Below are 25872 nucleotides of genomic sequence, written 5' to 3' on the forward strand. Positions count from 1 at the left end.
TTTACACAAATGATCTATATGATGTAAACTTTCAATCCAACGGTGGATTTTATAAAATTTATATCGGTTAAAACGTTATTGAGAGGTGTAACATTTGGTGTCAAACTAGTTGGTGTCAACGGATCCTGACTCTATATATATATATATATATATATATATATATATATATATATATATATGATGTCCTAGCTCCAATTAATATGTTTGCGGTAAGAAATATGGCTTATTTTAAAAAGCTTATTATAATGAACCTGGCTTTGCTGTTTGTGATGATTATTCTCATGTCAATGAAAGTGGCAGCAACAAGACCACTATACAAAATTGAGCCACATCACAAAGCATGTAAGTAAAAAATCTAATTCCAAATATTTGTCTTTCTATTTTTATTTTTCTAAAAAACATAATTTCAATATTTAATTTTCTTTTCATTTAGAATTTATGTATATATTGTTTAGTACTAATTGATTCTCCATGTTTGTATGGGAATTTCAAAGATGCACGACGACTTTTTTCTCTTGTTAATGATAGTCCACTGAATCACAACTATGAGATTCCTCCTCCTGCAATAATTAATCAGTTGATGGTCCAGAGAAAAACTTTTGTAAATATTATGTACTCACATCAATGGATATATAAAGTATTATGACTTATAAGTAGTACTAAGTTAATTATGTATAGGTATATTTCTTACAAAAGATAGATATTGTTGCTTGTAAGTTATATATAAGAAATATAGTTTGAAACTACAAATCTGTATAATTTTTTTTTTTCTTTTGTTATATAATTTGGAGATTTTGTATGAACGTTGTTGATTGTATTAATGAATTAAGGGTTTGTTTAGTTTAACGGAGGGTAAGTGGAATTTTTTTTTATTATATTTGTAATAATCTTATGATTTAGTACTTTATGTCAATAAATTTTTTTAGAACACGATAAAAATTGGTTTAGTTGATAAAAAATTGACACAGCCCATATCAACGTGAGATCAATTCCAACGCAATGATGATCTCTTTTGTGGGTGATTCATGTGAGCTACCTGAAACTTAACTATGTATCAAATGTAAAAAACAATGAACTTTTTTTTTTTTACTTAAAAACAATAAACATTTTTTAGACAATATAAAATCCATAAACGTGAAAACTTTATAAACATGAAAAGTCCTTGAACAATCAAACAGGTTGAGTCTTAAAAAAAATAAAAATAGTTTGTATCCAAAAAAATTGGAGCACTTTCTAAATACAATATTTAGAAGTATCATCGAAACAACTAGGTCTAAAGATTTTTTAAGGATAATTAAAGTGCAAACAAGGAGAGATAGTCTATCCCCTCCTAATTCCTCTAATTTAAGAGGAATTAAAAATTAAATTGGATCCATGAGAAAAAATTTCTCTCTTTCCTCTTCTTATTAAATGAACCAAATAAATATAATTAAAAATATTATTCCTTCCGTCCCAAAATAAATGACCTATTTTTGACTTTATCTACTGATCTTACCTAATCAGAGAGACGACCACGTCGGCATTGTTTTGTTGATGCCCTGGGTGAAGCGGGGGGATTGTGTACCTGCAAGCACTCTGACGCTCAAGTTAATATTGGTGTGGAGTATAGGCTTTCTTTGAGAATGAATACGTATCTGACTCCATGCTAAAGTGGTGTATATATAGATATCGAGTCCCCAACGCTGGGCCAAAGCCCTTGATGACATTAATGGTCATCAAGTGGCTGCCGGAAAAACGGCTAGAAAGCAGTTAATTCTCATCATTCTGGTGTTCGATCGTGACAACGCGTCGAGCGTTGTGACCGTTTGACTCGTAGAGATTGTTTATGGGCTGCTCCTCATTGGACCTTGCTCGACGGCCTAATTTGCAATTCTTCAGCGGTTAGGCCTTTAGGCCCAGTCCATAACACCTACAATTCATATGATCTCATTTGACTGTATTTTTCTACTAATATGTAAATATTAGCATATGAAATGTCGTTTGATTTGTTTTGATGAGTATTTTTAAAATATATAATTTAAGATATTAATGATTAAAGTTGTGCATTGACAAACGTGAAAATGGTCAATTAGGTCATTTATTTTGGGACGAATTTCTTTTAGCACACCTAAACTATATATGATGCTATTAGGTTGTGTCTGTTTTGGTTTTCTTCAATGGTGTTTTTCTTATATACGACACCTTTGTTGTGTAGTTTCACTTTTTCCGGTCTTTGTTCGTCTTGTGCAGAGACCGTTATTAATAATATTATATTTTGCCGTTAAAAAAAACCATTTAGCATTAGTCTGTCGTATACCCATGCTAAATGGCCAAAAACCAACATGCACTAACACTCATTTAGCTTGGGTTGGTGCTAAAAAGCTCGAGTAGCGTCGGCTACCATCCATTATGCGCTAAAGTGTAGTTAAAATCCGACTCTATTTGACGCTATGTATTGGTCCCCGCTAAGTAATAATATCAGTGCCTCTGCCGCTAAAGTCAACTTCCGAAAAATCAATTAAATACAACAACTATTTTTTTTACACAAACTTGCACCTAATACCCTATTTTTGTACCTGATACTAAGAAATAAGAATAAGAATAACACATCAAATATGCGACAATTTAATAAAACTCATTTTTACCCTATAGAAATTTATAATTTTACCTATCACCCAATTTCTCATTTTCTTTGATAATTAGGAATTTACCAAAAGATACTACCAGAAAAAAAATTTACCAAAAGAAAAAAATTCAAAAGCAACCATAACCACATACTATGTTGCATGGGTACTCCATTTTAGATCGAGTACCGGTACCGAGTACGTACTGGGTACCGGTACGCGTATCGTACTCCCCCGGTACGCACCGACGCCGTACCTAATTTTTTTTTTTTTTTTTGCAATGGGTACACGTGTGGTACACCTGTGGTACGCACGTGGTACACCAATCCAAAAAAATATCGTTTTTTTTCTACTTTTTCTTTTATTATTAGTTTTTTTTATAGGAAGATTTATGTTTTTTATTTGTTTATAATATAAAGTAACAACTATTGCTAAAAAACAATAACAAAGTAGCCGCCGAAATTATTCACTCATTCATTGTGAACCTAACTTCGTCTTCTCTCAAGAAAGAGAAATATTAATACTTATAATGAAAGTGCAACAAAAATGTGGGATATTCGTAGAGATAAATGAGATTTATTTAATATATATAGTTGATATTCTTGAAATCGCTAGTCTTTCTCGCGGTGAACCTAACTAGAGGTCACTCTTTTTAGTGATGATGAAGAGGGAAATTATTGACTTTTTTTGAGCTAATTGGTTTTTAATTTCATATTTTGATGTTTCGAACAATTTAAATTACATTTATAGTGTGGTGTGATCTTTTTTATGTTTAATTATTTGTTTTAACAACATAACTATATTATTTGATATATATAATTATATTTTTAAAAAAAATTATAGGGACGTACCCATACCTTAGTTTTTCTAAAAATAACGTACCCCGTACCGGTACCGGTACCGGATACCGGTACCGTACCCGCACCCGGGCAACATAGACCACATATATCCAACGAAAATTGGAACACCTCCGAAACACAAAAAGGTAGAAACGCAAAAATTATTTAAATCTCTTCAGAGTACTCATTTTTCTAAAACAAAATAATAAATATTACTGAGAATCACACATTTTCAGGTTCCAAATTTGAACCTAAATAAACAACAATTCAAATTATTTTTTAAACAACAAAATAAACATTGACTGGCTATTACTAAAAAAGTATATAAATATATTGCTGAAGGAAATTTCCTTCAAGAACGCGTATCGTGTAACTGACTAAGTAATTTTAGTATGTCGTGTGACAATGTCTTTGTATGAATGTTGAAGTATATTTTTATCGTCTTTACAGGGACTGGTGCGATATTGATGATGTTCAACGATTAATATAATTTTAAGTAAAATGGTTGAAATAGTTTGTTAATGAAATCTTGCGAAAACATGAAAGTCGTAACGATGATTAAGTTGACAGAGAAATTAAATTGCTGGGATTAAACTTCAACTACTCGTTCATACATATTTCCTTAATCAGTTATACATATTCAAGTTACTTATCAATATCATCACGTATTTACTCATCGAACGTTTCCGTCCTCAGATAACGTCGAGGAATCTATTAAACCTATCAAACCCCGATCCCTCGGGTGCTTAATCGATCCAATAGCATTAAGTTCCAATACCTTAAGTGAATATTAAATCTAAGTCTATTCCTATATCTTAGCTTTTAATAGATGTTATCCTAGAGCAAGATTCAAAACATATATTCCTATATCATTTCAAACCCAAAGATGAAAACAATAACAAGGATAACATCAATATTGATTTGTAACTAGAATATATATAACACCATGATCAAGATAAACACATACTAATAGAGTAATTTACATTTAATCCCAACAAGAGAAATTAATTACCCATATTCATGAGAACTTTACAAAGATGAAGGAAAAAGAGATAAGCAAACATCTATAAGTTGATTCCTCAACAAAAGTTGTAAATCCACCTTCAATCTCCTAAGATCTGCCTCCTTAGTGTTTTCTCTCTATTTTTAGTGTTTAGAAGTGAATAGAATTCATTTTTCTGCCTTTGAGGTCTATTTATAGTGGAGCTGGAATTTCAAGCTGGCCCAGCCAACTACGTTACTTCACAGCTGGGTTTGTCAACACGTGTCCTCTGAGTCACCTTTAAGCTCTTCTGGCTTTCTCTGGCTAGAGTGTCATTTCTTGTCTGTCTCTGGCTTTCTCTAGCCCAGCTAGCATATGAAAGTTCAAGCATTAATTCTTCATCAAAAAGTCAACTTTAATTACAAAAACTTGTTAAAATGATTGGGATTAAAGATAAACTAACCAAAATTAGATCAACACATATATGTACAAGTTCTTGGGAACTTATATACACAAATCTTGCAAAACAAGTCAATAATTGCATAAAATATATATATGTAAAATTACCACTTTTTGCCACTTATAAATGAACACCAAAATTGATTTTATCTATTTTAGTTTTATTTTTAATATTTTTTTTGAACAGAAATATAAAACAAATGCGCCGTATATAAGTGGACCACCATAGATGACCATCAACCCGGCCCAAAAAGTTGCAATTAGACTCTAACTCTCAATCTCGAATCAAAAGTGATCGGCCCATTAGAATAAAAAAAACGATCTTTAATAAAATTTGTTATGCATATGTTAAGAATTGCAAATCCAAATGTAACATGATAATGCATTATTAACACCGAAATCTAAAGTACAACCAACTAGTAACTATTTATTTTTTGCTAGAGCTAATAGTTGTTTTACAAATTATAAAAAACCAAGCATCTTTTGCTAGGTGTTTGACTCCACCATACTTGTTTCAACCACATGCCTCTTCTTGTACACAAAATCTTTGGCTATCCACAAATAAACACAAAGATTCATAGCACTTAAAACAGCCAAAACCCAATAAAAGTAATCAAGATGTGCCCTATTCAAATTATCTCCCAACCATTTTCCACCAACCTTTGAAGTAATTTCCACTACAACACTTATAATACCATTGCTAACAAAACTTCCAACTCCAACTATACTTAAATATGCTGCAGCTCCCAAACTTCTCATTGCAATTGGCATTTGATCATAGAACAATTCTTGTAATCCAACAATTGTGAAAGCATCAGAAATTCCAAGAATAGTGTATTGAGGTAATAACCACCAAATACTCATTGGTAATATATTTTTTTTAGTATTATCTATGAGATTATGATTCTTTGCAACATGAACCCTTTTAGTCTCCACAAGAGCTGCAAAAACCATTGTAAATATTGACAAAAAAAGACCAACTCCAATTCTTTGTAAAACCGTTATTCCGGAGCGATGTCGTGTAATTTTTCTAGCAAATGGGACAAAAATTTTGTCATAGATTGGAACTGCAAACAAGATTACAATTCCAACAAAGCCTTGAAGTGATGCTGGAGGAAGTTTGAAATGTGGTCCAATTGAATTGTTTAATGTGCTACTTTGTTTGGTGAAAAATGTTGATAGTTGAGTTTGAACAACTGTGAACATTAAGCAACTTAGCCATATAGGAATGAGACGAATCACAAGCTTCACTTCTTCAACTTGAGTCATTGTGCATAGTCTCCATGGGTTTATAGTTTTGCTTGAAGTATCATGTTCATCAATGATCATTGCTTTGTCTAAAAATCTATAGTAATAATATAGAAAAAAATATTATCACCTTAAGATAGGTTGATAGGAACAATAAAAATAAAATCTAAAATTAAAGAAAAAAATGGAATTTGTTCCATTCCTCCTTTAAGTGCGCCAGACCACGTTCCGAGGTATTGTCCACTTTGGACTGCATGTGAGCCCTCACGATTTACATTATTAAATCTTGAAAATTCCTATCGATAATTTTATAGTTTTGCTTGAGAATTTTCGCCAATAAATTATTTAATGAATTTTATCCAAATTTAATTGATTATTAAAATAGTACTATGAACCGATAAACAAATTAAAAACATTTTTCATTAAAACAAAAACAACATGATAAAGTGTGAAAGCTAAATGTACCTGTATTGATCAGTGTGGACCAAAGTCTGAATTTTAGGTGGAGATTCGGAACGATCATGGAAGCTACCATGATCGTGGCCATACCAATAATTTTCAGGGCGGTGCGTGTCCTTCACGCGCCACTTACAAGATGCAGCAACAAAAACTTGGGCAATACTTGTGATTGGGCTCCCTTTCGGGCTTTCCATGGAATACCTTTTCATTCCTAAAATGAACAACACCAATGCTCCTACCAACATTGCTACCAATACTTCAAGCCCTACAGCATAACTTACATTGTCCTGTATTTTTTGCAATATGAATTTTCAATTAAGATTCTCTTTTTTATTTTTGTGAACATATTCGAAGGAAATTTTAGAAGGATTAGAAATGAAATTTGACATATTTAGAGAATTTAAAACATAATATTACCTGCAGATACGAGACGACGAACACGGCAAAAACGGAACCAATTACAATTGCTAGGTACCACCAGTTGAAGAATGAGCTTTTGGCATCTCTTTCCTCCAATGTGTCTTCAGCAAACTGATCGGCGGCAAATGTTTGTACGCACGGTTTGTGCCCGCCGTTGCCGACAGACAACACATAAAGTGCGGTAAAGAACAACTTCTTGTTTTTCAGTACTGTGACTGATAGTGTCAACACTATCATGCCCTGCATATATGTGGTGTTAATTATGTGACAACATAGACCATTTTCATGTTTGAACAGATGTTATGGATTGGAGGGAATGCTATAAAAGAATGGATTGGAAAGAAAAGAGAGAAAACATAAAAGGCATGTAGATCCCCTATGTTATAAATTTCAACGTAAATTGGTTATTTTTGTTAAATTTTGAGTTAATTTCTTCTAAATTTTTATTAAATTTTGGATTAATTTCTTTTAAAACTTTCACATAGTACCTTATTACGTTGTTCACGGACGCAAATCAATTAGCCACGTAGACGATTTAAACGAAAATTTGACTAAAAATAAAACTTAAAACTTTTTAAATATAAGTGACCAAATTGAAACATACAACTTAAAATTTTCCAAGGCTTAGTTTGTCTCTGTTTTGATCTCATTAGATGAGGGACCAATTCCTCTCTTTTTGATGTTGAAACTTGAAACTTACCAACATGTCCCAATTTAGCATTTTGGGGAATAAATGTATATTTAATTTTTTGAGGGACTTGGGTTAAAAAAATTCCGAGGGGTCAATTTGATTTCAATATTTATTGTGGGTGTTACTTGCATATGGATCCATTATTAATTTATTATAACTTTTATTCACAAAAAGAAAAACTTATTATAACTTTTTATATATTTTTATATATTTTGTCTTTTTTTTATACACTTTAGAACTCCAAAGTTTAAATATTGGTACCCGTATACAAGATTTATTTTTAAATAAATTATAGAATATGACTTTGAATTTTATTTAGGGAAATCAAATTTTAAGATGATTTCAAACCTCAGCCCTTTTAATAATATTCCAGAAATTATCAACCGAACTATCCTTATGAAACTGATTTATGATAATTTTTATTATAAGTAAATTACTTGAGGATTCATTGAATATGAAATCTAAACTTCAAATTAAAAATGAAATTTCTTGACAAAAAAATGAAATTGTTTAATCGGATTTCACTTAAAATAAAAATGAAGAAAGAGAAATTATTATTATTATTATTACTATTATTATTATTATTATTATTAACAGCAACGACATCAATGGGTGTTTAATCGGAGTACTATTTTGAACATGTTCACTGATATTTTTTTTGGACAAAATCTTCCCTTATATTATGTAGTCAAGTTTTTGCCACGGAACTAACACCTCTTACATACTCATCGGATTTACTTGAATTTCATTATTTTAATACTTAAAATTTAAATTTTGGTCAAAAAAACTTAAAATTAAACTTTACCAAAATTATGAAACAAAATAAACAAAAAAACAAACATACCAAACAAGGTTAAATATTTTACAAAAAAATATTATTATTTTAAGAAAATTAATTAGAAAAGAAAAAAAAAGAAAAGAGAGGGATTATTATTCATAAATAAAAAAAGGAATGGAATAAAATTATGAAATTACCAAGAGATAAATGAGGGATGAGATGATGATTGTATTGAATCGACCAAGATATGAATCAGCAATGAAGCCACCAAGCAAAGGGAACAGTGAAGAAACACCAACCCAAGTGTTTTTGTTCTTAGCAGCTACTGTAAGTGGCTCATGAAATTTATCTGTGAGGTACAATATTAAACTTGCACTCAAACCAATATATGCAAATTGCTCTGCAGCTTCCATTGCTACAAAATTAAAATTGCATTGTCCTCAATTACAATAAAAATTAAAATTTATCTTCTATCTCAAAATAAATCATATGACCAAATTTTACACATCTGTTTTCTTTTAGTCTTAACTTTCTGGTTTTCAGAAAAAGAAAAATGAGTTATGGTGATTTAGAATTTGGTCAAAAAATAAAATAAAGTCTACTTAAAATTGTTTGAGTCGATATTTGAAGAATAGTACGAATGTGTAAAATCTTCATAAAATATAAAAATGAAGACAAGAAAAGAAAAGGGTTTTGTTTAAAGATAACTCACCTATGATGAAGATGGCAGCATGCCATCCTCCTTTGGTGGTTTTGGTGGGATGGCCATGGCGATGGATTTCAACGTCACCACTTCTATCTTCCATAACTATAGGTATGTATGTATATGTAATAAAGTGAATAATTAAAAATGTCAATTAGTATAGTTTGGTAGAATCTTATTTGAGAAACAACACTAAGTACTCCTTCAGATCCTTTTTATAAGTGATGGTTGTCTTTTTAGATTCATTCAATAATTGATGTATTTAGTTTATAATATAGACCACATACATGAATTATTGAATGAATCTAAAAAGTAAATTGTCTTTTATAAAAAGGACCGAGTGGAGTATTTGGTATGAAAGAGATATGCGAGAGAGAGAGATAGAGATAGTAAATAAGAGAGATTGCAAAGAGAAATGATTTTTTTTTTTGTTTGGAGCATTTGAGAGTCAAGTAATTAAATTTTCATAAATTTTGTCTTGTGCGTTTAGCTTAGTTGGTAGGGACATTGTATATATTATATATGCAGGGGTCGGATTTGAACTCCAGTCATCAATTTATCCATCTTAAGAGTGAAATTTATAGTCATTACGCTACTTAACAAAAAATTCATAAATGTTTAGGTATTTTTATTTTTAATTAAATATTGATACTATTGAATTTTTTACTTTTGCTTATATTTATGTTATAGGATTAGAATTGGAAAAAGTAATTAATTTTTTATATACCTATAACTTGATTATAGAAACTCTAATTATCTTTTTATAGTAAATCCCTACCCTAATCACCACTAAATATCCCTACTCTAATTTTAATACAAAAATAATATTATTTCACTTTCATGTATACAGTATTTCTTTTCTTTTAATGTGTAAAATGATAAAGTATCCCACATTTTAAGACGGCGGAAGTAATATGATTTGTCTTCGTATGGAATGCTACTTTTCAATTACTACTAAAATTAGATGAGATTATTTAATAAGTAAATTAGATGAGATTATTTAATAAGTCAAAGCAATAAAGAATGTGTGAGTGTGAGGGAGTTTTAATAAAATTTTGTCGTTTCGTCATAAAAGTTAATGTAAGTTATGCTACGGTACATTTGAATTTCGTCATAAAAGTCAATACATCGTGTTTATGTGTGAGTGTGAGGGAGTTTTAATAAAATTTTGTCGTTTGTTTTAAATTGTATTATTCTGTGATTTGAAACACCGTCTATTTTGACAAAAAAAGTCTTAAGGATATTAAAAACTTTTGTTGGATTGTATTGACTTAATGAGATTTTAAAATATTTTTTACAATCAAGATTCTTAACATATGATTTTACTGGACTTCTAACATAAATTTTTAAGACTTCGAAAGATTAAAGAAAGTTACAAACATGAATGAAAAAGACGATAAATAAATTATAATGTTTGAATAAAGAAAATAAAAACGATTGAAATTTTTATTCTTTTAATCACAAAGTCATTATTACCTAAAAAAAAAAAAACAAAGTGATTCTAACTTCACTTTCTCCTAAGTAGCATTTATCTACATACTTGAACCTATATTAGTCCTCCATAAATTAATATATTTTCGTATTCGATCATCTTTGTTTATTTTCCTTCCAAATTCTTTCATCTCTTAAAACCAACACTTTATAAACCCCGAAAGAGAAGAAGATAGATGAGTGAACAATTTAACTAGGTCAAAATCGACCTACAAATAGGAATTTGAGGGTTTATGGATGGATCGGAAGAGGTGATAGTTAAAATCAACCTACAAATAAGAATTTAAGTGTTTATGGATGAAGTATTGACCTATGAAGTTGTAACTCCCAATGTGAACGAAGAAACAAATGAAGAAATTGAATAAACAAGGTTTCACAATTATGAGAGAAATTGCCGAAAGAGAAGAAGATAGATGGGTAAGATATAATTAATTTTGTTTTTGCGTATTTAGTGGAAGATGATGAAAGATAGATGATAGTTGACAAATGATGAGATAATAACAATAAATAAATTTAAAAAGCGAGACTCTTGTGAAATATCATAATTGTAGTAAGATTGTTGAATGAATATATCATTTATCTATCTTTTTAACTAAAAAAATCTCACAAAATCTATATCATCATAAAAGCTAAAACAAACCGCATATAATCCTAATATGTGACTCAATGAAATAGCCTTGAAGATTAAAAACAACAAATTTTTAATTTACATAAACAAAATCAAACCCAAAAAAAATTACAAATATTAAAATAAAAAATGCTATAATTAGGGGAATATTATTTATTTATTTTTCATTTTTTCTACCTTATTTTATGTTTTTGACATTTAACAAGAAACTTTAGAGTGTAAGTTGCTAAAATCCAAAAATGAACCTTTTCATAGTTGTCTCCGCTTCAATCTCTCTACTTCTAGCAATACTCATTGCTTCTCTTCATCTTCTCCACCCCACATTATGTAATCACAATAACTTCTCTTTCTCACTGTCACACACTACATACAAACATGTACACTTTTGCATGCATAAATGAATGAATGAATTCAAAAACCATTTGTGGGTTTTGCAGATTTTCTTACATGGAAGAAGCTTCCACACTCTTCTTCTTCACTAGTGGCTGATTTGATAATAAGAAATGGTGTGATATACACAAGTGATGATTCTCTCCCATTTGTAAACTCTATGGCAGTTGCTAATGGAAGGGTTCTTCGTATTGGGAATAACTCTTTTGTCCAGGTTCATTTCGTTTCTCTATTTCTTTAAAATAAAAGTTTATGATTTTAATTTGATTTTGAGGTTCAATTACCACCGACCCAGAAGTTATTTTTCAACTCTAATAGAAATATAAAATTAGTGTCCCTGAGAGCATAGCTGATTTGGCAGGGATATCCCATTATATATACAGGGACCGGAGAATGCAGAATTCTCCACTTATTCATCTTTAGGGTAAATTATTAACTACTAAGCTACTTGACAAAAACAATTATAACATTAGTTGATTGAATAGAGTTAGTTGCAACTCCCTTAGGTGAGAGTGTGTTAGTTGCAACTCCCTTAGGTGAGAGTGTCTCGTGTTCGAATCCTCACGGTGCCACTTTCTGTGTTTTGTCAAAAAAAAAGGGCCCCGGCTAGTGGACAGTGGGATTGGTGTCTATCGGATTAGTTGTTGGATACCGAGTCTTCTAAAGAAAAAAAAAGTTAGTTAGATGGTTAATCTTTCATGAGCTCTACATGTCCCGTAAGTACACCTCATATGGTAAACGATTAAACGGCTGCAGAGACATTTGATATTCTGGAGCACGGGTTCGGGATCACAATTGCCTACATATTAACACATAGGGTGTGTGAGTTTTACTGCTAGGGTCTTTGGAACAAAAAATAAAAAGATGACTGATCGGGCCAATTCAACCGATTGACCCAAGAACTGGCCAGATTATCGGTTCGTTTGATCCCGGTTAGTACATTGTAATTTGGTTGAACCAGTTGAACTGAGGTTCAGCGGTTGGTTCAATTTGTTTTCAATTTTTACATTTTTTATATCTTTATTTGTCATCCGATTCAGCCAATCGATTGTAAACCAATGGAACTATGATCCAAAAGTCTCACGGTTTGGTCTCATGCTGGTATTTAAAACATCAAAGCCTCATGATCATCAATACTATCTATCTCTCTTGTGAATATGATTTGCAGTCATGACACCCTCTGATTTCTAACAAACTGTGTATAGGAGGTGGCAGGCTATGGAACTCAAGTGTTGGATCTGCAGGGGAAAGTTGTGGTTCCTGGATTTATTGATTCACATGTTCATTTCATCTCTGGTGGCCTACAGGTGTTGTACATACAAACTCATTCTCTGAATGATTCTAAGTTTTTCTCATTTTTACGGGTGGTAATTTTTCTCCTCAAATAAGCACTTGTCTATGTTAGAATTTGCTTTAAACGTTTGAGAGTGATTGAAATAGTAATTAGTGTCTAATGCCCTTAGAACTTTATGCTTAGGCATGTTTATTGCCAACCAGTCACTTTGCTGCTACTAAATGAACACATTATAAGGGATTTTTAAACAAGATTCAGTATATCTCAAAGATTTCTACCAAAGACTAATCACTGACCCAAGATTATCAGTTGAGGACCAAATTGATGTTCCAAAATTTCAAAATCCAAATTGGGGGGATTTACTCTACACAAGTGTGTTTTCTTTCTGTCTAAGAAATCCTTGTGAACTTATCTTGTATGCTTTGTTTTTAATTATAGTCATGGATGCAGATGATGCAGGTTGGACTGAGAGGTGTGAAAGAGAAGGAAGAAGTCATCAGAAGGATCAAAGAAGCAGTTCAAAGTAAACCTTGAGCTCATGCATATTTATTTATAACTTTGAAACTCGGTTTAGGCTCTGAAGTTAAGAAATATCATAACTAAATGTTACATTGATGCAAAGAAAAAAGGTGACAAATGACGATACCTGCTGTTAAATTTTAATGTGTCATCAATCATGTAATTAGATTTCACTGGTACTTTTTATCTTGATTATTAATTTAATCCAACCCCACCACAGATATCTATCTCTCATTTAGGTGCGTCTGTTAAATATTAATCACTTTAGTCAGCTTACATAAGATTATCATTACTTTTCTCTCGGTAATAATGCTGAAGTATTAGTCTCAAGAGCATTTTTTAAGCCACAAAAATATGTTCGTCGAATGGGCACATTTCTGTATTATAGTATTTGTTAGTAACACAGAATTTGTATTGAAAAGAAATTAACACTTTTATTGAAAAAATATGATAAAATAGGAGAGAAAACTTTCCTCCATGGGTTACCCCTTCTTCAACAGAGTCATTATTCACGATGTTTTCAAATCTGAATGAATGATCTCTATCCTTGTATCATCCTATTTATGCAACTATTCCTGTAACTAACTAAACTTCTCTAACAACTCTTAACTACTTATATCATAACAGTATCTGATATGTATACGCATGTAAACTGTTAATACCAGGCACAAAACCAGGTTCCTGGATTTTGGGTGGTGGATGGAACAATGATCTATGGGGAGGAGATTTGCCTGCTGCCTGTTGGATAGATGATGTTACACCTAATAATCCTGTAAGGCATACAATGTTAACTTCGATTTGAACATTTTCATCATACATAGAAGGGTGGATCTTAGTTGAAAGTATATAAGCAGGTCTGGCTATCGAGAACGGATGGACACATGGGATGGGCTAATTCAGTGGCCCTAACACTAGCAGGCATTACAAATTTAACCGATAATCCAAGAGGAGGAACTATAATGAGGACTTCTGGTGGAGGTAGTAATCTGGGATTATTCTGTAACTCTTCCCCAGTTACTTTATGTATGGATTTAATTGATAGGCATTGGCAGTGTAGTTTTTTTTTACATTGCAATCAATTACAATCGTTGAATCACTTAAAGTATTTGACTTTAATCATATCTGCCTTAAAAGTCATACAAAGAGTGATTTGTGATCTGCTGACGGTAAAAAAAGTTATACACTGACGGTGTATCAAAGTTAATCTCTTTTTGTATATCATTCTCTTTGTTCACACTTTCTTCATTTTGACTTCATGAATCTTCATCCAGTAACTTGGATTGTGAACTTTGAGTTTCTGCATTTCTATCGTTGTTTTCTAGATGATATGTTGCGAGTTTGTGATTATCATTTGAAGTTGAGACATAATAGCGCATCCTATTGCCATTTTAAGAATCCTATGGTTATTGCTAATTGGCAGTCTATAATGTCATATAAGGATTCTTAATGGTTTTGTATTAGGTAAATTGGTACAATATATACTTTTTTGTTATATAAAAGGATATAAATGTGTTTTAATCATTCATTTCATGTAGAACCTACTGGATTGCTAATTGATTCTGCAATGGAGCTAGTAGCATCCCAAATTCCCGAGGTTTCAATTGATGACAGGAGGGACGCATTACAGAAAGCGAGCAATCTTGCTTTGACAAGGGGTGTGACAACAGTTGTTGATATGGGGAGATACTATCCAGGGATGTCCGCAGATCTTTCTTGGGAGGATTTTACAGGTTTTAATGTTTTAGTTTTATGCATATCTAATAAAATGAAATTACTTTATGGTAAATCCCCAATCTTTGCCTAAGATGAATGTTTGTTTTGTGTGTGAATTGTACAGATGTTTATCTGTGGACAAATGCTATATCAAAAATGAAAGTTAGGGTTTGTTTGTTTTTTCCAATGGTGACATGGCAACGGCTAGCGGTATGAATGATTGTTTTTTGAGTTTTTTTTTTAAGAAAAAAATTAATGATTTTAGTTAGTGCCGAAATTTTCGAGCTGATTTTTATATGTTCCTCTTTTTACTCAACTTTTCTGCCTTGCTTGCAAATGAAACTCTTCACTTACCAAAAAAAATGTTGAACAAGAAATTATCTGTATTTTGAATTTGACATTTATAATATTGCCAATTTTTATGTACCTGAGAATTCTGAATACCTTGATTCTTATTCCTACTTAGGATCTGGTTAATAAAATGGGCCATTCCTTAAGTCAATGGGTTTATTTCGGCGGTGTCAAAGCTTTTGCTGATGGGTCTTTGGGGTCCAATAGTGCATTGTTTTATGAGGTGAGACCGGCATTTAAATTTTGACACTCAATATCTGTTGATGAACAAAAAATTGAATGTACTTCTTATGATGCCTTGAAAGCAATGATGTTAAGCGCGCATCACGGAAAATAACGATTTGTTCAAATACCACTATGCTACAGCGCCGCTATAGCCTCTATTTGACAACACTTTGTACTAAATAGTGTATCACGTAACAATAGTGATTTGTTCAAATTCTACTATGCTATATCACTGTAGCGCCAGTGTTTGACATAACCACTTTAAAGAGATATATTTAACACCAAAGTTTAACCATGTACATTCATTATGTAGTTATAAAGAGATTTACATTAGTATTTCAAATTTTGTAGCCTTATCAAGATGAGCCTGACAACTATGGATTACTAGTGACAGAACCTGATGCTCTCCTCAACATGACTTCGGAGTCAGATTTATCTGGTCTTCAGGTACTTTATTCCACTGCTATAACCAACGTTTGATGGATTAATATGAAATCTCAGTTACTGTCTTTCTCTCTTACTATTGGTTTATTTCAGGTTGCAGTTCATGCTATAGGAGACAGGGCAAATGACTTGATCTTGGATATATATAGTTCAGTTGCTTCTACAAATGGAATGAGAGATCGAAGATTCAGGGTATCTCTTTCGTTAAAATATGAGAAACCTTCAATAATTTTCTATTTACATGTTGCAAGTTCAATGCTGGGAAACTTACACTTACGTGATACTCCCTCCGTTTCTTTTTAGATGTTCTTTTTCCTATAATACTCGTAACTGTTTATTATCATATTCTACATATTTCTCTCCCTGCAATAAATAGTTAAGGGTATTGTTGACAGAACAATAGTTAATGTTATATGGTCTTCAAAAAAATAAATAGTTAATGTTATATTGAACTTTGAAAACGACAAATATATAGGAACACTTTCTTCTACAAAAGCAACAGTTTAAAAGGAACAGAGGGAGTATATGTTTTCAATAATATACTCATTTTGAACAACTGAAACTCATTTTAGATTGAGCATGCGCAGCACTTGGCACCTGGTACTCCATCCAGATTTGGCAAAGAAGGGGTCGTTGCTTCTGTTCAGGTTTCTTCTTATTACCATTAACTTGTAGCTGTAGTTTGCATCTTCTGATTTTTAAAATAATAGTGGAGCAATTTCTAAGACGGCTGTACCAGTACCATGCAAATAAATGATAGGTTTTGTTGCATAGCTGCTAAATTTAAGAACTGGTTTCTCTTTCATTTTTCACTTCAATTATTTCATTTGACATATAATCCAAATTCCAAAAATTTCCATCACTTTTTTCTGTGTTCCATTCCGCTGTTTATTGTCCTAGTATAAAAGTAACATAATATGAAGTTGTTGATATGGACCAAACAGTATAAACAATGTCTTTGACAGGATTTGTAATAGCTTCTTGTTACTATTCATCAACAGCCAGATCACTTACTGGATGATGCTGACGTTGCTGGTAAAAAGCTTGGCGATGATAGGGCTGAAAAGGAATCATATTTGTTTAAGTCGCTCTTAGATTCCAATGCATTAGTTGCATTTGGTTCTGATTGGCCAGTAAGTATGTTGGAATTATTAGTACACTTGTACTACCTTTGTCCCCGATTACAAGTCTCTTTTAGAAAGAAAAGGATTCCCTAAATATATAAGTCTCATTTCAAATTACTACTATGTACATTTATGGTTATTTTTTCTCAAATATACCTCTTACTAACACTACTAACAAAGTTTTCTTGGAAGATGAAAAGTCAGAGTCGGACATATCTATAGTCAAAAGGGTATTTTTGTAACATCCGTACACAAAATGCACACATTAAATAGTAAATACACTACCTATTCCTCTCAACATATGTAAAAATGACTAATGGGGCTTATAAAGAGAGACATGTAATAGAAAAGACAATTTGATGAATAGGTAATTCACAAAACATAATGTTTCTTTTTACCAGGTGGCAGACATCAATCCCTTGAGTGGCATTAAGATGGCAGTGAAAAGAACACCTCCAACTTGGAATGATGCATGGATTCCATCAGAGTGCATTTCATTCGAGGATGCAATAAAGGGGTAACCAACGTTAAACAATTTATTTTGTTCTTGTGTTATATTGCTTGTTTATATCATTTCTTTTATCTACATTTAATGTGCAGAATGTGTTCGATTTTAATGATTTGTCACAAAATCTAATGACATTTACTTTATGGATTCATCATCCACTTTTAAACAATTTATTTTGTCCATGCTTTAGTTCATTCAAGTGTCCCTGTAATCTGTTAGACAAATTGCAAGACAACTACTAAACTATGAGTTCACCAAAGGAAACCTATCTTCGGTGTATTATACTTCAAGGAAATTTTGGATTTATCTATTTGCATTTTATGTTAGCAATGTACATGCTTCAGACTTCTTTATATGATATTCTTTGTATTCGGGATATATTCATTGCTCATAAATTCATAAGGTCATTCTTCTTACTATTCATGCTTGTTTCTTAGATTCTCGAGTTCACCCTGACAGGTATACCATTTCTGCTGCTCGTGCAAGCTTCATTGACAATGATTTGGGATCCTTATCTATTGGAAAACTAGCAGATTTTGTCATATTATCCACTGATTCATGGAAAGACTTCGCTGAAACAGCATCTGCATCTATCGAGGCAACATATGTATCTGGACTAAGAGCATATCCATGAAACCCCTCATTTTCATTTGGGTTTCAGTTGTGTGGTATGATTGAACTAGAAATGTATTTTTAATATTATAATTTTGTTTTCTGACAAACATCCATGTATTTACAATGACTACCTGTGTAACTGTAATGTATTATAAATATTTGCAGTCGTGCAATCACTTGCAGCGCCGTCACATAGGAATCGCTAAGTGCTTACAAAATGGACTACCAAGCCGTAGTTGATGCCTTCTACTTTTAGTAAACAGATAATCATGCTGAAAAAGCCAAATAAAGTGACGAAATCGGCTCAGCGATCTCAAGTTGCCATATGTGCACCCAACCATCAGAATTGCTTAGGTCAAAACCTTGCAGCATGTTATACGATGCTGCAACAGAATATCATTCACAATCACATCAGCACTAGAAGAAGTTGGGGAATGACAAAAATATTGTCAATAATTTTCATAGGTAACCAAGACCTCATAATATTCAAATTCCAATGACCACTTCCATCTAGCAAGTTTACCACAATACAACTTTCCATACATTGAGGCATGGTAAAAAAAAAATTGTCAAGTAGCCTAGTAAATAGTCTCACATCAAGTGTGCAGATGCATATAATCGGGGGTTTGAATCTCAACCCAATATTGTCATTCCAAGATCAATACAATAATCACTCCAAACATGAACATTCGTACCATTGCCAATGGACCAATAATCAATGCTATCAAGATTTGGCCAAAGTTGAACCAAAACAAAACATTTTAAATGCTTTTCTTTTTATAAAGAAAAAAAGTTAAACTAATAGCATTGAATTCGTCCAAGTGGTAAACAAAAAATAAATAAATCCGTCACTATTAAGAGAGAAAATGTAAAAAATAATTTTAGAGGGAACAATTAAAAATATCTCAATCTGACAAAAATAAATTAAAAATAATTATTCATGTCAAATCCAAATCCATGCTAGTAGTATTTTCTTGGGCAAATGATTGATTAATTATCGGAAATGGATTCGAATTTTCAATGCAGTCGTTTTATAGCTTTCTGATCACAATCGGACGGTTTAGATAAATGCAGTTAATAAATATAGTTTTAAATTACGACCATCTGATCTTGATCGGGCGGCTATAAAGCAAGTGACCCCACGACTACACCAAAAATTCTGGCCCATAATTATCTCCTCTCCTCAATCACCACATATTGTTGTTGATGTCGTCTTTGGTCCTTCAACTAAACTGTCTGTCTGGCTATTTTCAATCAAAACCCCATAATGGCTTCTGTTTCATCTTCCTCTTTCTTCACACTTCCCTCTACATTCTCCAAATTCCAATTTTACCCTCTTCCACTCTCTTCTTCTTTTTCATGTTCTCGTCTTCTTTGTCGTGGAGGCTCCAACGTTCAACACGTGGCAAATGACCTCAACTTCTTCTTGCATGATGCTCTTGATGCTTCTGGAATCAACACTATCCACGCTAGAGTAAAAATTCACGTTTTCCTTCTCCAATTTTCATTTCTTTATGTTTTATTACTTTAATTTTCATTACTTTTTCAATATATGATTCATGACAAATCTGTGTTTACTTTCATTAGTTATGTTACCGGTTATAAAAACTAACCTAATACATGAAAATAATTAATGGCCGCATGGATCCTTTGTTGTTTTATGTTTTATTAGTTTAATTGAAATGTGCAAGTTGTTGTTTTGTTTGTTTTGAACTACAAGATTGAATATACAATAATCATAATTTTTCTGTGTTGTTGATTGATGAATGAGCAGGAAGCACGGGAGGGATTCTGCTCGCAAATTAAGAGATTAACTGATATTGAGAAAGAAACCAGTATTTGCATTAACAGGCATGTTGATTTGGGGAAAACAGCTCTTTATATAGCTGCTGAAGATGATTCTCTTGTATCACATTCATCGGTTCCGCTTCCTGTTGATGATTTTGTTTCAAGATTAGACGATCTTTCAATGGACTATTGTCCTTACTACAACCCTCAATGTGATACATCGCCGGAGAAGTTTTTTGAGAGTATAGAGAGATTTTTGTATGTTCATAAGGTATGCAATTTTATTTCATACTGCGATGCCATTATTAACCACTAAAGGATTCTGAAATCTGAAGCATTATTTTAGGATGCGATGTTAAGTATCTTGCATAAGAAATGGAATCTCAAACTGATTAATACCACGTCGTGAAGCACACACACACACGGAAATCGGATACAACACTAACAAATAGACACCGATACAAATTTAAGAAGATAGAAGTGGTTGAATTTAACTACATGTGTTGGTGTCAAACACTGGACACGCCTTCATTTTAGGTTCAAAATTACAATAACTGGTTGAATTTCAGTAACTTAGCTATATAAGTCAAATCTATGAATGAGAAAACTCAGAAATTGAGTTCTAACGAAATGTTCTGAAAAATGGTAGTTTTATTTTGTATAGTTTTAATATTTTCTATTTGCTCATTGTTACCAGTTTTAATGCGTTTGACTATAACCAAGATAGCATATTAGCATCCATAAGAATGTGTAAATATACCATTTTGAAAGGTCTCATGTACTTAGTAGTTCATGGCGACGAAACTGAAAATGGAAGTGAAAGTAGACACCAATAATAATTAATGAAAATGAAAGTGATTGGATAGAACTCCTCAATTACATTACATGTGTCGGTGTTCGACACCAAACACACCTTCATTCTGAAATGTTGGTGCTACATAGCTCCTTGACCACGCTTGAACCATCTTAGTGCACGTGTGGATCACAATGAGTTGGATGAAACCGCAATGACACGATGATTTTGTTGAAATCTAAAGTGTAGTTTTTGTCAAAAATCAAAAGCACAACAGCATAACATGATTCTACCAAACTTGTGCTAGCTGGCCACAAAACTCGATAAACTGAATATGTACGTAATTACTAAATACAAAATGTATTTTCTAGAGTATATTTTCATCAATTTTCACTACATGTAGATTTATTAACTATCTCCAATCTCTGACCATAACAGGGTTTCAGAAGAACCAGTGCAAATCTATTGGAGCCACAAGCACTCTATCTAAACTCGGTAATATATCTGTCATATTTAATTATTTTTCTATAATGAAATTTCTTAGGGTAAGTGAAGAAGTTTGATAGATATAATCTAATGTATTGAGCAGGTTTTGACGCATCGTTCAGGATCACCTGCAATGCTGTCACTTATATACTCAGAAATTTTAAAAATGCTTCGTTTGTGGGGGCTTTTGTATTTTGATGCTGAAATCTTCTACCCTCATGATGTTCTTAATGTTCCAAAAGGCTATCATAAGCAGAAAAGCAAGGAATCAGACCAAGCACACATAATGACATCAGGGAACTTATTGGTTGAGGTAATATCCAATTACTTGATCTTCTTTCACTTCTACTACTTGGTATCGCCATTCTCATCTACTAGCATAAAAAAATTGTGTATATTTTTCTGAGTTTTAGAATAAAATGTGCATTTGTGCCATAAACTGAGTATAAGTCCTGCCACTCCGGCATTGTTGTCTAGTGACTCGTAACATTTGGATTGTGCCATGAACCGAGTAAACATTTGGATTTTGCCATGAACCGAGTAAATGTGCATTTTTTGCTTATATATTTGAGTCCGGAGTGATATTATATGAGAACGCAGTTTTCAAACCTTAGCTTCTCTGAGTTTGACACTTTTATAACGTATACTGCCATATTTAGCTGTTTTAGTTTCCCTTTAGTACTCATGTTAGCTTATATCTGCAGATCCTAAATAATCTGAAACACGCATTCTGGCCTTTTCACCATGATCATACAAAATCGTTATTCTTAAGGGCTGCGCACGCTGCTAACTGTGCTGACAGATCTGATTTTGTTGGAGAAAGGTATTTTATATAATAGCTTTCTTATCTTCTGTTTATTTAATGTAATTAGTTTGTATGAACTAGTCTTAATAAAGTTTCTCAACTGCAGTGGCTCTCAAATTGCATCAGCTAAGGCTGCTCAACATAGACTGGATCGAGGTGTTTGGACCACCGTACGCTTTGGCGACATGAGACGTTCACTGTCTGGTATGAATTTGTCTCTCCTTTTTCTCAATATTTTAAAGCCATGGTTAAACTTTCTGATATTTCGTGATGATCCCAAATATTTTGCACATTCTTTCAGCATGTGAACGCCTTATCCTCGTTACAAATGATGCAAATGAGCTACGAGATTACAGCATTCTTCTCTATCATTGCGGATTATACAATGAGTCGCTACAATACCTGAAGAAGTATCAAGAACTAAAGGTACTATAACCATCCTATACAACGCACAAATGACATGCTCTTTTTTCGCAATTGGATTTGGTGCAACAAGCCAACAACTGCATCACGCTGTTTCTTATCTCAAATGTCTGACTTCAAATCAACAACCGGGATCGTTTAAAGCTAATTTTAGTATTATGTAATCTGAGTTGTCTAATCTCAAATTAACATCCGAGATTGCATACTACACGAAACAGCATCCACATACTACTGCTGACGGTCCATGTCCTTTTTAAACCAAATTAACTGAATGTGATGTGTGTCATTCATTTTTGCAGAACTCATCTACACAAGTGACTTCATCATCAGACTCTGAAAGAAGCACCGAAGAAGAAGATGCTGCTGTCGATAAACTGATGATGCGTTTGAATCTCATCCAGTTAGAACAAGGGTGGAGTCGTCCATCCGTTGCTAGAAATTTTCTTGGTAACAACTCTGATCCATGGTAGTTCCTCTTTCGTTTCGATTGGCACAACATCATAGAAGAATTTTGGTCAGCCCATAATTAAAATGAAAGTTGATAGCTGTTCACAATAGCTTGCAAGCTCTGCAATCAAACAATTGTAAATGTAGTTGCAACATCTGAAGTGAACGATCTTGGAATTCGGATCGGACTTTACTCGTCTTTCAATAGATTTGGAACGCCCGAGATTTTCCAATAAATGGAAAGACAACACAGATAGATTTAAAGTAAGATCATATATATACAAGGAGGAAAAAAAATTCTATAGCTATTGCCAGTGTTTCTGTAATTATGTAATTTTTACGTGTGATTTTCATGTAAATTATGTACCAGCTTTTATCTGACAAATATATACACATTACAATACCTTTGAGATGCACCTAACTCAAACAATAAAGTAAAAAATAGTGACATATACTCCTAATTACCCTTTGTGTTAAACTCTTGGTTCATATTGTGCATTGCTATGTTTGGGGGATGAGTTTTTTAGGGAAAGGGAGCAGAATGCTTATTGCCCTTCAAAATTCAACTCCCAGACATACCCTAACCGAAGGTTTCATGTGTTCAACTGCCATGTAACTACTTATAACTACCTTCTTTCTTTCTTTTGCGATATTTACCTCAATATGATTACTAGGAGTAGATGATAGTGATTCCTATCTTGGTACGTCAATGTACAATTTTGATTACTAATATCTTTAATTGTCTATTAGTAAAAATTATAAAAGTTTAATATTTTGAAAATACTCATCAAAATAAATTGAACAAGATCTTATACGCTAATATTTACATTTATATATTATTAAAAAAAATACAGTCAAAATAATGTAAATGAACAGTACATTTTTTGTCAAACAGGGAATTATAATTAGTCACAGAGATAGTATAATATAGTTTTTCTTTTTTCTAAAGAGTTATGCATTCAATTTTTCAATTAATTTTTTTTTTTTTGCATTTTTCAATGCAATAGTTATATATTTTTTAGTTCTTTAACATATATTTCTAAGACGTACATTAACAAAACCTTAATTTAATTTAAGAACTTATCTGTTCAATTTTTAAAACACTAATCTATAAATCACTTTTTTTTTTTTTCTTTTATGGTGAATAATAGATAAATCATTCTTAGAGTGGTGGGATGAGAGATACAGCATGGGACTTTCTGGAAGAAGGAGCCTTGGAGTCAGTTGAAAAGTAGCTTATGACATGGATAATTGCTCCGAGTACAGTGACAAGCCTTCTGAAGCTGGTTCTCGTCAATCATCAATGGCTAATTTCCGGAACAGGTCGAGTTCCCTTCAGTTGAAATTAGCTCAAGAAGACGTCGATCAAAATTTTAAGGAAGAAATATCACGATTAATTTATCATTTAAACCTTGAACATTTGAAAATTAGGATATTATTGAATGGAATGTAAATTTTAATCTTAAATAGATATTTATAAATTTAATAGATGTTCCGAGCGAAAGAAATAAAAGGATAAAATTTTATCAAACTCAATGTCATATGAATAGATATGGTATAGAAGATTTGATTGGAGAGTTAGAGGTCCTACGTAAAATAAACTAAGAAGTATAAAAATTGGGATAATGAAAAGTTGATAAACTTGTGCTAAACATACAAGTTTAAGCTGGTGTTCTAATTAAATTTACGGGAGCTTAACAAAATATACTAATACAGTGGTTTGTTAACATAAAAATTATGGATTTAATTTAAATACACCGACGGTGTAAAATAATTTTACACCGTCAATCAATACCAACCATGTTTTCCGCCACATCACCCCACTTCACCCCACTTTCTTGATATGACATGGCAAAATGGTGGTTGTTTATTGGACGATCGTGTAAAACTATTTTACACCGTCGGTGCATATCAATTAAACTCAAAAATTATACTACTATATATAAGTGTGAAGTTCTTTTTTTAGATTAATCAGAATGCTAATGTATCTAAATTATAATATAGTCCAGATATTTAAATATTTTAATGAATCTAAAATGTAAAAGTTTTCTTATAAATAAGTCCGGAGGTTCTAAAGGTTTTTTTTTTTTTATATATATATATACACTTAATATGTTGTAGATAGAGAGAGAGGGGGGTTGTACTACTAGAGAGTAATTTACTAAAGTTTTATTAGAAAATTGACAAGGTTATTTTTGTCAATTTGTAAAATTATTCAAATTTCATTCGGTGATTTGAAGCAGCAGCTGATCTAAATTAATCGGCGTCTCAACTTTGGAGATCTAAGAACGGTAACTGATGTCGAGTACCGTCGTCTGTCGAGGACCTCAAACAACGGAACATTATTGTTCACAAACGTCAAACTTCATAACAACGACGATGTGAGAACAATGTTATGTTTCTCTGAGTACATGAGTTATGTACCGATCGAGATGAACACTAAGTTGGTTAGATCTGTCAAAAATATTTTGTCCTGCATGATCGCTCTGAATCCTCCCAGGACCTACGATGAAATCCCAGCTCTCATGGTTCAACCCGGAGAGGACGAAGTCGACGCAATTAATTTATCTGACCCTAAGTTTACATTATTTTAACTGTTTTTAATTAATGTCCAGTTAATTTAATTTAAATGCCAAGTTAATTTTA

The 25872-nt window shown here is 32.2% G+C and overlaps 3 protein-coding genes across 5 annotated transcripts; 2 read left to right on the plus strand and 1 right to left on the minus strand.

The window, feature by feature from the left end:
- Positions 1–5369: 5369 nt before the first annotated feature.
- On the minus strand, positions 5370–9285 carry LOC123913279 (protein NRT1/ PTR FAMILY 5.4-like). The gene is made up of 5 exons (XM_045963967.1): positions 9192–9285; positions 8677–8894; positions 7008–7250; positions 6597–6877; positions 5370–6228 (listed from the first exon to the last, which is right to left on the minus strand). Exons 1-5 carry the CDS (start codon positions 9283–9285, stop codon positions 5370–5372), a joined length of 1695 nt encoding a protein of 564 aa, XP_045819923.1.
- A 2225-nt stretch (positions 9286–11510) lies between these two features.
- Positions 11511–18955, plus strand: LOC123913280 (protein LONG AFTER FAR-RED 3). Of its 3 annotated transcripts, XM_045963969.1 has the most exons (16): positions 11511–11628; positions 11739–11905; positions 12897–12998; positions 13436–13508; positions 14170–14276; positions 14359–14482; positions 15040–15234; positions 15342–15427; positions 15684–15791; positions 16145–16240; positions 16331–16429; positions 16810–16884; positions 17239–17370; positions 17763–17878; positions 18329–18537; positions 18650–18955. In XM_045963969.1, the coding sequence occupies exons 1-15, from the start codon at positions 11541–11543 to the stop codon at positions 18501–18503; spliced, it is 1743 nt and encodes a 580-aa protein (XP_045819925.1). In that variant the 5' UTR covers positions 11511–11540; the 3' UTR covers positions 18504–18537; positions 18650–18955. The 3 variants fall into 3 exon arrangements, with proteins under 3 accessions (XP_045819925.1, XP_045819924.1, XP_045819926.1); XM_045963968.1 differs by lacking the exon at positions 18650–18955 and having other exon boundaries at positions 18329–18587; XM_045963970.1 differs by lacking the exons at positions 17239–17370; positions 18650–18955 and having other exon boundaries at positions 18329–18587.
- A 707-nt stretch (positions 18956–19662) lies between these two features.
- LOC123913281 lies at positions 19663–23687 on the plus strand. The gene is made up of 8 exons (XM_045963971.1): positions 19663–19958; positions 20259–20543; positions 21504–21560; positions 21655–21864; positions 22256–22374; positions 22463–22560; positions 22658–22782; positions 23079–23687. Exons 1-8 carry the CDS (start codon positions 19752–19754, stop codon positions 23247–23249), a joined length of 1272 nt encoding a protein of 423 aa, XP_045819927.1. The 5' UTR covers positions 19663–19751; the 3' UTR covers positions 23250–23687.
- The last annotated feature ends 2185 nt before the right edge of the window (positions 23688–25872 follow it).

Source organism: Trifolium pratense, linkage group LG3 (genome assembly GCF_020283565.1).
Source record: "Trifolium pratense cultivar HEN17-A07 linkage group LG3, ARS_RC_1.1, whole genome shotgun sequence".
NCBI lineage: Eukaryota > Viridiplantae > Streptophyta > Magnoliopsida > Fabales > Fabaceae > Trifolium > Trifolium pratense.

Coding starts and splice junctions, on each gene's coding strand:
- LOC123913279 (XM_045963967.1), bottom strand. CDS start 9,285: ATGGAAGATAGAAGTGGTGACGTTGAAATCCATCGCCATGGCCATCCC. Junction 7,251..8,676: donor CATCCCTCATTTATCTCTTG/GTAATTTCATAA, acceptor ACATATATGCAG/GGCATGATAGTGTTGACACT. Junction 6,878..7,007: donor TCGTCGTCTCGTATCTGCAG/GTAATATTATGT, acceptor CAAAAAATACAG/GACAATGTAAGTTATGCTGT.
- LOC123913280 (XM_045963969.1), top strand. CDS start 11,541: ATGAACCTTTTCATAGTTGTCTCCGCTTCAATCTCTCTACTTCTAGCA. Junction 12,999..13,435: donor TCATCTCTGGTGGCCTACAG/GTGTTGTACATA, acceptor TCATGGATGCAG/ATGATGCAGGTTGGACTGAG. Junction 14,483..15,039: donor AATGAGGACTTCTGGTGGAG/GTAGTAATCTGG, acceptor CATTTCATGTAG/AACCTACTGGATTGCTAATT.
- LOC123913281 (XM_045963971.1), top strand. CDS start 19,752: ATGGCTTCTGTTTCATCTTCCTCTTTCTTCACACTTCCCTCTACATTC. Junction 20,544..21,503: donor GATTTTTGTATGTTCATAAG/GTATGCAATTTT, acceptor TGACCATAACAG/GGTTTCAGAAGAACCAGTGC. Junction 21,865..22,255: donor CAGGGAACTTATTGGTTGAG/GTAATATCCAAT, acceptor TTATATCTGCAG/ATCCTAAATAATCTGAAACA.